Source organism: Paramacrobiotus metropolitanus, unplaced genomic scaffold, assembly GCF_019649055.1.
Source record: "Paramacrobiotus metropolitanus isolate TYO unplaced genomic scaffold, Prichtersi_v1.0 Parri_scaffold0000270, whole genome shotgun sequence".
Lineage (NCBI taxonomy): Eukaryota > Metazoa > Tardigrada > Eutardigrada > Parachela > Macrobiotidae > Paramacrobiotus > Paramacrobiotus metropolitanus.
This window is the reverse complement of record NW_026570490.1, coordinates 11,696-23,116: the sequence shown is the minus strand read 5'-3', so window position 1 is coordinate 23,116 and position 11,421 is coordinate 11,696. Positions and strand designations below refer to the sequence as shown.

General features: G+C 40.5%; 2 protein-coding genes across 2 annotated transcripts; both read left to right on the top strand.

Moving 5' to 3' along the window:
• The first annotated feature begins 5,512 nt into the window (after positions 1–5,512).
• On the top strand, positions 5,513–6,588 carry LOC129601733 (uncharacterized). The gene is made up of 2 exons (XM_055500607.1): positions 5,513–5,826; positions 6,107–6,588. The coding sequence occupies exons 1-2, from the start codon at positions 5,706–5,708 to the stop codon at positions 6,565–6,567; spliced, it is 582 nt and encodes a 193-aa protein (XP_055356582.1). The 5' UTR covers positions 5,513–5,705; the 3' UTR covers positions 6,568–6,588.
• A 2,219-nt stretch (positions 6,589–8,807) lies between these two features.
• Positions 8,808–10,737, top strand: LOC129601732 (uncharacterized). The gene is made up of 2 exons (XM_055500606.1): positions 8,808–8,953; positions 9,340–10,737. Exons 1-2 carry the CDS (start codon positions 8,845–8,847, stop codon positions 10,122–10,124), a joined length of 894 nt encoding a protein of 297 aa, XP_055356581.1. The 5' UTR covers positions 8,808–8,844; the 3' UTR covers positions 10,125–10,737.
• Positions 10,738–11,421: the final 684 nt, after the last annotated feature.

Below are 11,421 nucleotides of genomic sequence, written 5' to 3'. Positions count from 1 at the left end.
GCAGCACACAGTCTGTTGTGTGCGTGTGTGTGTGCTGCGTAGGGTGTGTTGTGTGCGTCTCATGTTGGGTACACACTCTCTGGATGGGAATCGTTATAGTCTATGGATTCGCGGGAACACACACACCGACCGGCAACAAGGCAGCTGCTGCAGCGAACTACACCAGCCGTTGTATTATATGGATGCGGGAATAGAAGGACGAAAATCCATACTTTATAACGCCAACCATTCACACCGATTACACTGCGTTTCACATCACGGCCCATGCCAATCAGGGGGCAGGGAGAGAGCGAGGCAAAAGGGCGAGAGAGTCGAGACAGAAAGAGGCTGAGCATCTAATGGCCTGCGTTTGCTCGAGTGTGTTGCATATATGTATATGAAGTACTCGGGGAATATCCAGAGATCAGCTGCATGGTAAACGCTAGTCATGTCTTTTTATTAGCCTAATCCCCACTGTTCGCTTGTAAATTTTTTGGTTGTATTGCACGTCGCCGCACTGCATCATAGATCTCTCCGAAGGTTTGCCCGATCCCGCACGCCGTGCGTCCGTACATCAAAAGAGTCGCTCCAACCGGAAAGACAAATCAATCAGGGACATAATGTAATAAATATTTATGGTCAGCCTTATCGCTACGCTCGACTGCGCAGGCTATTCAGAAAACTTTTTCCCCGCATTCGATGCACCTGTTTTACAAGTCAAGATGAAATATTTATTACGGATGCGAAAACTGTTTACTCTTAATGGTAAAGTCAACAGCGTTTCCGAACGCTGGAGCCGCTTATCATGCAAAACGGTGCACAGATCGATCCCGTTGTGCCAGATGGATTACCATGAATGGAAGTGCCGACATGGCCTGCAGAAATTTAAAACTGATTTGTTAAAATTAATACTTTGTTATTAATTGAAACCTATACCGCGTTCACTTTTTACAGTTAAAGGTCAACAAACGTTTTTACAAAATCACGATGTGTTTACTTTTAAGTAACGGTTTGAGCTATGAAGATACAGAATATATTACAGTTATTTACAAATCGCTCAGGCTGTTGGAAGTTTCAGAGAAGCTCTGTGGCTATGAGTATTACACAGAAATTTCATTCTATTTCTGTATGTACAGATATGGCATGCGCAACGCAGGACATAGCTAGGTATTTGTGAATATCAATGGGGTTTTAACTTTTTCTGTTATTCGCTGTTCGTACGACCTAGAATTAAACCAAAGTGGGGGTTTTAACTTTTTCTGTTATTCGCTGTTCGTACGACCTAGAATTAAACCAAAGTGGAGGCGATGCTTTCGAAAGCTGTAAATAATTAAAAGTTTATGGGCGGTATGGGCGTGTCACGTTCCACCGACCTCAATAAACAGACAGGTGGAGCTTACAGATACAGTAACTTAAAATAACGTAACGGCAAAGTACATTATAGTACATGTACCTACTGCCTACACAAAATATGTATAAGATGCATTTGTTGTTGAAATTAAGAGACAAAAGAGAATGACGATTACCATATATACAGATACATGTGAAAGTGAAGTACTTTGATAAAAACAAAATTTGTCATTGAAATTGATAAAACCCGACTGGGATCAAACTATCAGAACAGCTTATGAGCGCGCAGATCACCAGTTGTTAACTGGACAGACGGCAGTAATTAAAAGAGTGGCTACCTGTGCCGTTATTATGAAGAATTACATTAATATTACCACATCACGGCATATACAGAGTACATATGCACCTTCAACTGCAAGCCTGCGAAAATCAAATGATTTTAAACTGCAACGCACTAGCATAGAAAAATAGTTATCTTTGGGCGCGACCGGTAGTATTTTGAGAAAGGATCTTTCCAGGAATTACCTTTCCAGGCTGGCTGACCTTCCGGTGCTTGAAGGCACCAAAAAAGCTTGGGATGCAAACATCCTAAAATTTATTTCTAACCAAGGTTTAATTTTTGTTTCGACAGCCCATGGATTCGTACGTTGTGACGATAACCAGGAGCTTATTTATTGCATACAGGAGGACCAAGTACAAGATGAAAATTCCTACTGATTAGTCTGTCAACGATAAAATCTGTCTTTGAACTGAAATCTTGTAGTACAGTACTTTGAGCGCGGGAGCGATCACCATGCGCAAGGGAAACCAAAAAGGTATGGGTATGTACGCCATATGATTTTTGGAAGTTTTCTGCATCCCAGTAAATATTTTAATTACATTTCTTATAACAATTAACTTTTTTTATTAAAGCATTTGTTTGGTCTTTGTAAAACATTTGAAGCACCATTAAAACTTCGTCGGTAGTTTTGTCGCTTGGATAGTACGTATACGTTGCAGATTTTGCGAATACCATGCAAATATACATACGTCAGAAATCTTTTTAACATTTGGCGGCTTTCACAGTATGTAATGAAAATTTGTCAGACCTCCCCTCAAATTCGTTAGCTGTGACCGGTTTTCTAGTTCCGGCTGATCGAATCCAATCATACCAGATGTATTGTGCAGTCGTGGTAGCCATATCCATATACCATATTTGATATACATACCTGTTGCCGTTCAACAGCGAACGATGACATAATACGAGTATTACAGAGTACTTGAGCGCCACATAGTGCCGGGAACCTCCTCTTGATTCCAACAGCATCAAAGGAGCGTACTGCAACTTACGGGAGTGTTAACAATGAATATTATAATAATTATTATGAGTGACTGTAGTATGACTGTATGAGTACCGTACATACGTCACTGAAGGGACCGCAGTAGTGGGCATTGGGCAACACTGGACTGGAAACGCCTACGAGTAGGAGGAGTATGTCCCTGAGTGAAAGAGTTTAATCTAGCAGTGAAACCAGTAAATTAAAGTGAATAAGCAAATGTGTGTGATAACGAAAATCCACTTAAAACCGAAAGCGAATGCTGTAGGTTGCCCAAAACAACAAATCCCTCACAGCCATCACAGTAATATTTATTGTTCGAGTAATTACGCTAATCACTTTATGGGCGTATAACCGCGCTAAACATATACTGAGTATAACTGACTCTCTACGGGGCCATTTCAGAAAACGGGGATTACTTTCAATGTTACGCTAAATGTTTTATCTAGTCGCAATTATTTGAGTTGTTATAAGTCAGACCCCAACGAAAAGACACATAATTATCTAGATTAAAGTATTGCAGGCAGATGGTTATGGAGCCACTCGAGAACGCTTGTCATTCAACAATGCAACATAGTACTTTAGAAAATCTTGACAATTTTGGTTAACTTTGATCTTTCCGTATAATATATTATGTACACCATATATACAAACATCTATACGCGACTTTACTAAGGTCAAAACTGTAAATGTGTTAACTGTTTGCAAATTGTAACTTTTTTATAACTTATTTCCCTTACTGAAAGTAGAATTACAGTATTTTACCGTAATCTTTAGCCAAACTGATTAATTTGATAAATACGTTACTATTTCCTCGCCAGGTGTTGCCCATTCCGAATGGCTGAATTTGCCGGCGCGTTTGTGCGGCCGCAATAACGCATATGAAACACAATTTACTCTGTGAACCGCCAGTGATGGGCGAAACACCGGAAATAAACGGCATGTTGAAACTGCGCCCCTATAAGCGGCTGCCACGGCTTCCAGTGTATTAGCCGCATAAGGGGCGGGTATTTAACTTCCACCAATGACCGTTCAGTTTCGGAATTCGAAAATAACACATGGCCGCTGCACGTTCGTGCAAGATCAGAACTTTTCATATTTTTAGCTGCAAGCCTGCAGCGAACTCGTCCTGTTTGTGTTTATCGGTTAGTTTTGGTTTTTCCTTTCAGTTAATCGTAGCGAATTTCGAGACCAATTTTTCAAGATGTTCAAATATCCTCTTAGAATTAGTATTATCAGTTCGATGTTAACGTTGAAATGGAGGTGGAATCGACAGAGTTGCAAAGTGTTGTAGTACGGTTTTCGATCGGAACCTTCCCACTTTTTTCACTCTTCTGGATGTGGAAAGTCTTTAGCTTTGACTGGTCTGGAACGCCGAATTCGAGGCCCGCGATAACACGAAATTAAACAGGTAAGCGTATTCTAACTCGGGCGCATGTGAAATTAGAAAAGTGTGGTTCGTTATCGCCGTATTGTTGTCTTGTGTGTGGTAATATTCGTTAGCCTTTGAATTGTTTTGGTTCATTTACTGCTTACATTGTTTTTGTGCATTTTGTTCTTTCTTGTATTGTTGTGCCCCTTGCAGCTTAACTGGAAATTTACAGCTGTGTTTATTGCAGGAGCTGTGGGTGCAAATCGTCGCGTCTCAGTCGAAATTGAGGAGCACTGAGACTTCCATCTTCAGAGTTATATTTGCTATTGTCAAAAAATGACGTTTGAAAACGCTCCGTGAAGTTTGATCCTCATAATAGTTTGATTTGAATTTTGTGGAATTTTTTGTACGTTTATGTTGTATGTGTGACATCGACATCGGTCGCTGAATGGTGTATTTTTTATGTAAATTTCATGGTATGATTTTATTTGTTTTTATTCATTTATTGGACGCACATTGCAGTGTACAGACTGTGTCGAAAACGGCCGGTGAACGGTATTTTGGTGTACTATTAAAACCTACGAAATGACCTTTTTCTTGCCCCAAAGCAGCTGGTTTTTTGCGCCAACGTAGGCCCAGCGCGGGCTCTAAGTGCGTCCGAAATAACGCGTGAAAATGTCCTCAGAGTAGCGCAACCAATGATCCAGGGTCCGGTCATCTCGGAAAACCCGGCGACCAGGCCTGGATGTATTGGGTGCCCTTTTGTGGGGTTCGTGCGACCCTAAAACTGCCGACTCATTGCGCCAGCAAATTACTTGTTTAGAACTGGGTTGTTTGCAGGTTAATAATAGCCTTTTATCGCTGCAACAGCGGCATAAACGACAACAAAATTGTGCTATCTCCGGATCCCACGTTCTTCCAAAGTGTACATTTAGGCTGCAGAAAATTATCCTTAAACAATCACTTAGGGTTTTACAATCAGTTGATTACAGCCTTACAGGTACACCTATAGCTAACTATTCGTTGTGGCAGGGTAACAATGCATTGGACCATATTTTTAGTTGGACAAATTCTACCGGTTTTACTCTACATGCTTCAATATGAAATTAAAAGTTATGCGTTGTTTTTACGTAAGTCATATAGGCGCCGCCGTAGTCGTATAAAAATAAATGCCCTTGTTTTAGGCGCGAAAACAAGGTAAAACTATACGCAGATAACTAATTCAGCGACTGCACCTCCGAACCCAAAACGATACGTTATTGAAGAATCCACGTGCAACGTGTATATCTTAAAACTGAATATGAATCAATTTGTGAACTCATGACGATTTCAAAATGATTAATTAAGTGCCCTAATATGAACCAATCCTTCCATTGTTCGCTTAAAAATAAGGATGGTACAGTGCCTGACCTTACTGAGGTCATCATTAAATGTTCATTTCATGCAGACTATTTTAAGACTGGGAAGCGCCAAAAGCGTTGAATTATTGATTTTAGACGGGCGTAATAAATGGGAGAAGACGTCTACCTGAGGATATATAAATTGCCGGTTATTCGTTCACCATTTCAGAATTCGCTGAACTTCTTCATTTCAGTTTCTTCGATCAAAAGGTGCTTAAAAACAGGATATTGAGATTACTCTTTATCAGCTTGATACCTTCAAGAGCGTCTTTTCCGGCCTTCCCCAAAATGGCTTTGACTGTGCGCGAAATATTCAATATTTCCCTTATGTTTTACGCGGCTTTTAACTGCGTAATTTGCAGTCGAACAAGTCAGTTATTCCTCGAAAGATACTGGAACCCTTCTACCAGTAAGTAACCCAATTTGTTTCACTTTATAATTATATACTTATTATACAAATGTTATAAGATTAATAATGGCGCTGTAGTGCTACTGATATAACATAAATGTGTCTTCTGCAAAATCTTTGCATTTGATTGGATAAAATTTCTGTACTATGACGAATAATTATAGGAACATTAAAATCTGCATGTGCCGATATGTACAATACGTACAGAGTATGTGAAATATGCTATTGATCTCTATTAATACTGTATAATTTTCTAACAATTTCAAATTAACTTTGACAGCTCTTTCTCAAGTACGCGAGCTTACTGCCAAAACGAACTCGCCGTTGGAAGCAAAGCGAACCGGCAATCCTAACCAAGCTGGTACATGGTACCTTGGCAAACGGTCTGATCTGCAGCAAGCAATTCACGATAACGACTCCCAGAACTCAAAATCAGGGATCAGCAGTCCTTCTGCCATGACGCACAACTCTGCCGGATGGGAAGCACAAAGTGACCTTAATGGAAAGTTTACAGGAAGGTCCGCTACGGATCTATTCGACACCCTCAATACTCCGCGCCTCAAACGCAGTACGTCGGATAAACCAAAGGTCACCAATGAAAAGCCGACCTGGTATCTGGGGAAACGATCGGCCCACCTGGAATCGCGGAGTGCTCACGTTAGCCATCTAGTACGACATTCAAGGGCGCGCAACACTGGGGAGAAAACAGTCGGCGACAAAGCTCCCTGGTATCTCGGATAAGCCATGTATTGTCAAAGCAAATCGCACATTAATCTGAGGCGTTGTTTGGGTGTTTGTCTATTTATAGAGGTAGCAAGCGGTAGTCATTCTTCTGATTGCGCATGTTTGCTATTATTTAACAGTTTTTATATATGTTATGAATCTTTCCTGGTTGTAATTGCATTAATGTATCATGGATCGTGATCATTGTACTCCCAATTGTAATTTAATCAAACACTGGCATCTCAGTATCTAGTGATATAATTCTTATTTATGTAACGGTTCTGGGTGTGATACCCGGCGGGCTGACGACTGGCAGGCGTATGTTATGTCATAATTATGATGGGAAAACATCTCAATTTGCAAATATGGCTGCATACGTTGAAAGTACATAATACATGCCACACAACAGATTAAATTACCATTGTCCAGAGATTTACTACTCCAAAAAGGAATATTTATTCGCAATTTAACCAATACAAATTAAGGTATTTATTTATTTTCTACATACACACAGTAGTACAGATCATAACTGAGTTTCACTTAATAAGGTTGCAAAATAAAAGCCGCGGTCAACTTCACGGAGTTTTGTCGTTCGATACAACAGCATTCGAGCAACAGATTAATTCATATACAGAAAACAACGATTTGTCTTCCGCTCTTATCGCGACAAGCACATTGGCGTTTTAAGTGTTGAATGTTCGTGCGCCAGTCGTTAATAATAAATGTTAAACACAAATAGAGGAAAACTGTAAAACAACGGTACGCCGTATTTTAAACAAAAAGCATACTGGCCAGCTAAAGCAGTATGGAGACCGTATGTGCACGCCATGTCGATTTCTGGGAAATTACAACTTCTCATACGAATCCGACCAAACCAAATTCAGATATATTTTTGCAACATATGTATGTGTAGAGCCTCTTAACTTACCGACATGCTTTTGATTAATTCCAAAGATTTTTTTCTAGCAGCCTCCGCCATCTCAGAACGTACTATGTAACTTCGTACTGATTCGTATTTTACGGTGCAAAAGAATTTTATCCACAAATATTCAAAAGCTGCTGACAGCAATATATGTCTTACAACAAATTAAAACCAAGGCGTTCTTCATGCTCTGGCAGTACTCGTATGATATGAATATTTCATACGCACAGACAAGGGACGGTGAGTTATTAGAGTAGAGTAGAGTACAGTGCAAGCGGGCTAGGTAGGCATTTCCCAGGACTGGAATCAAAATACCAAATTTGTCTCTTCTGGGGAATTAGCTTTAGGCGCCGAAATTCAAAGAAGTGCCCTTTTTAAATGATTACAAATTACAAGTAATGCGTTTTTATTTATTTTGGTTCAGAATTTGCTCTACAATAATGCGCCTTGCCTTTTGCAGCGAAGTTTCAAAAAGATCAGATATTAACAGGAGTTTTGGTACTCTACAATGCATCCAGAAATTTGTCAATTTTAGTTCACCATATTTCAGCAACCGGCTGCAGTGCGCACAAACGTTATTCAAGCCAGTGTGTACACACACAAGCCTTTGGCTTTAGAATGAAGTAAAATTATACAAAAAAGAGTTTCGCAATGCCGGAAAGCGAAACTTTCTAGGTATACTTATATACGAAACTGGTACCATGCATGTATCTGGACATTTCACTTACAATTTTTCGGTGTCGGCATAGGTGCTGTGAGTGCTGTCACAAGAGTTTTGGTGTGACCTATAGTGACCCGTCCTTTAAACTGTTTTTTCGGAAGGATTTACATTATTCCGGAAATGCATATTCTAGTCCTAGCCCTACCTACCACCCCAACCTATTTAAATTTTCGCTCATGTTTGCTGGCCATTTCTATAGCTTTTAAACTTTCATGAGCACACCAAATCTACAGTAATCATGGGATGATGCTCTGGCTGATTCACAGCGTATTCACTCTTCCATTAAGAAATTGCTTTCGTAAAATACAAAATACTAAACCGCGTCAGCCATCGGTGCGGTGCGCTCGGCTGACGTTAAAATTTGCCTGGTTGTTGCAAAATTAATTTCCAAGACTTTCAGGACAAAGACCGGCTGCTTTGAATTGCACTAATTATTGATATTATGCCACAAACTTGATTAATAGTGCCCATTATTATATTGTAACTAAAGCATTATTGTGATTGTTTTATGACTCTGGTCGTATAGCTGTTCCTTCAAACAGGTGCAGAAAATTTGTTATTATGTATAAAAGGATTGATCAGTGCGTCCTAGCAGTGATAGAACTGGTAGTACACTATTCGGTAGATTGTATCGTGGTTGTATATCTGAAATATGCACCGCGAACAGGATTTTCGACAACGGGGAGCGGTGACCTTTGCGGCTTTACTCTGCATTCTACCGCTTTTGTTTGCAACGAAGGTTGTCGCCGATGTTCCAAACGGTAAGTGTCATATACACTTAATGACAGATTTGTATTAATTGTGCATTTGTGACAACACATAATTATTGTATTACCTACCGTATAAGGATGCGCATAATTTTAATTGCATAATTAGGCCGCCATTTATATAACAACAACTGAAGTAAGGTGCCCCCTGTAAAATTATGACGTTTGTATGACCTATAACCTTATTTGTATGTCCTATAATTTTAATCAGATAATTACGTTAACGGTTATGCATATGATTACATATGACTGGTTCTGAATACGAGTACAATAATGACTAAACACATAAGATAATGGATAACCATTTAAACAATAATTCCAATGCAAGACCTTTAACAGTAGCTACTGTATGTGGCTCAGTCAAAGCTCTCGTCTTATAGATGCTTCGGTAGACGAAACGGCTTTTCCGGACGAAACCGTTGTGTTGGCCGATTCGCCTCCCATCATAGTTACAAACGGGAATTCCGATGACGGGAATTCCGGCATTCCGGGAATTCCGGCAATGGGAATTCCGGCAATTCCGGCAAACGGGAATTCCGGCAATGTATTTCCCGAAGGCGGAAATATTCCACAATACTTGCGGATTGGCAAGCGCGCTGCCGGCATAACATCGTGGTTTAGCATCCCGCCTTTTACACGACGACTGCCGGTCGTAGTGGACCCGTCCAGAATCCGAGGATGGCGCCCGGCTGGATCACCACTTGGCGGTTTTGTGTTAAACCCGGACGCCACCAACCAGCGCCTCATGTCGCGGCGCGCCTCGGACAACGATCGTGAATTAGCCAATACTGGCAACTGGTATTTAGGCAAGCGTTCAGTTGATTTCGACGATAGCAATAATACACTACAGCGGGATGAAGAAAAGGTCAGGATGAAGAGAGATTCATTTGGGGGACTGTGGATACTACAGTCACAAAAAGACAAGACAGTGGGCACTAGCCATCCAAAGCGTTCAACCCCAATCATATGGTCGGGGACGAATCGGTATTTGGGAAAAAGAGCTACGAAGAGCGCACCGTGGTATTTAGGGAAGCGAAGCGGAATCAACGAGTTTCCCGCAGCCGATTATGCGGAAAACGATGGCATGTCCAAGAGAGGTCGAACAGGACCGTGGTATCTGGGGCGAAAACGTGGCGGCGGAGGCGTATGGTATCTTGGAAAATAAAGCTTGATATTATATGCGATATTAATAGCGTAATTTTTATTGCGTTTTTCCCTAATATTAAATTTCAAAATATGCAAAGCCCAAAAGCTTTATCTTCCCTTTTCTGTAGCAGTGTTGCTGCTAGCTTACTCGGGCTGAAAATTAGTCGTTTTATCTTTATCAAAGTAGCAATTAACAGCGTTGACCTTTCTGTAGCTACATTTATATATGGTCCCATGCAACTGTTCAAATTGGTTCTTTTTTGCTAAAGCAATTGCAGTATTATTAGTGCATAATAGCGACGGATTCCCTAATAGCCTACGAGTAGACGCTGGCATGCGTTCAACATATGTCCATGTACTGCCGTCGGTACATTTCCCGTTTTTCGGTACACAACTTAAATTCGACTTCCCTTAAATTCGGCTTCTCATATAAATTATATGTTGCTAATACAGCTAGCTGTTTATCAATCTGATTTGGTCTTCTACCAAAAGCGTTAAATTTGGTCCTTCGGTTACAACTGCAATGTTCGGAATCCAAACGCTTGTCAAAACTATTTATATATTTGAAACGATCCTTGGGGATTCGGGGATAAATAAAAATGGACATAGTATAATTAAATAAATATGGTGCACCGTTTCTGCTCTTTGCATGGGATAGTGTCAACCACAGTATTCGTATTGATGGGTCAAAGACAAAACTATATGCCTCCCTGTTCTATATTCTGTACCTTGCAGTTTGTGCAATATTGCAGATATTTTACGTAGGCGCTGCACGGTTGAAACGGGCAAGCCTAATATAACATATGGCAGACGTAGTCTGTCTTGTATATATTATATTAGTATAGGATCCAGCGTGTAACTGAAAGGTCAGAACTCTCTAAGTGAAAGGTCAGAATGATTCTGTCTGTTTTGAGCTTTTGCGTCTGTCTATCCTCTAACGGGGAAAAGATGGAAAGCAAAGGACACTAAAGGTTAGCCTCAATCCTGTCTGTTCAGTTGCCGATTCTCTGTCGGATTCCCATTTGAGTAGTGAAGAGATGCTGTACATCAGTACATGTATCGCAAAGCTAGACGGTCGGTATTCCACCAACAATCATACACGTAGGGCAGCAGGCTTGCATTCTTATTGTCCTGCGACAGTATTAGCGGATGACTCACCTCACTCTCCATACTATCTGCGCTCAGAAAAAAATTATTGAACTGGAACACTTAATTGCTCGTTTCCCAGGACAAGAATGCTGTGTCCACTGTCCAGGATGAACAGTGCATGTCAAAATAACGGATTGCTAGATATCAATAACGTATTGCTATACATT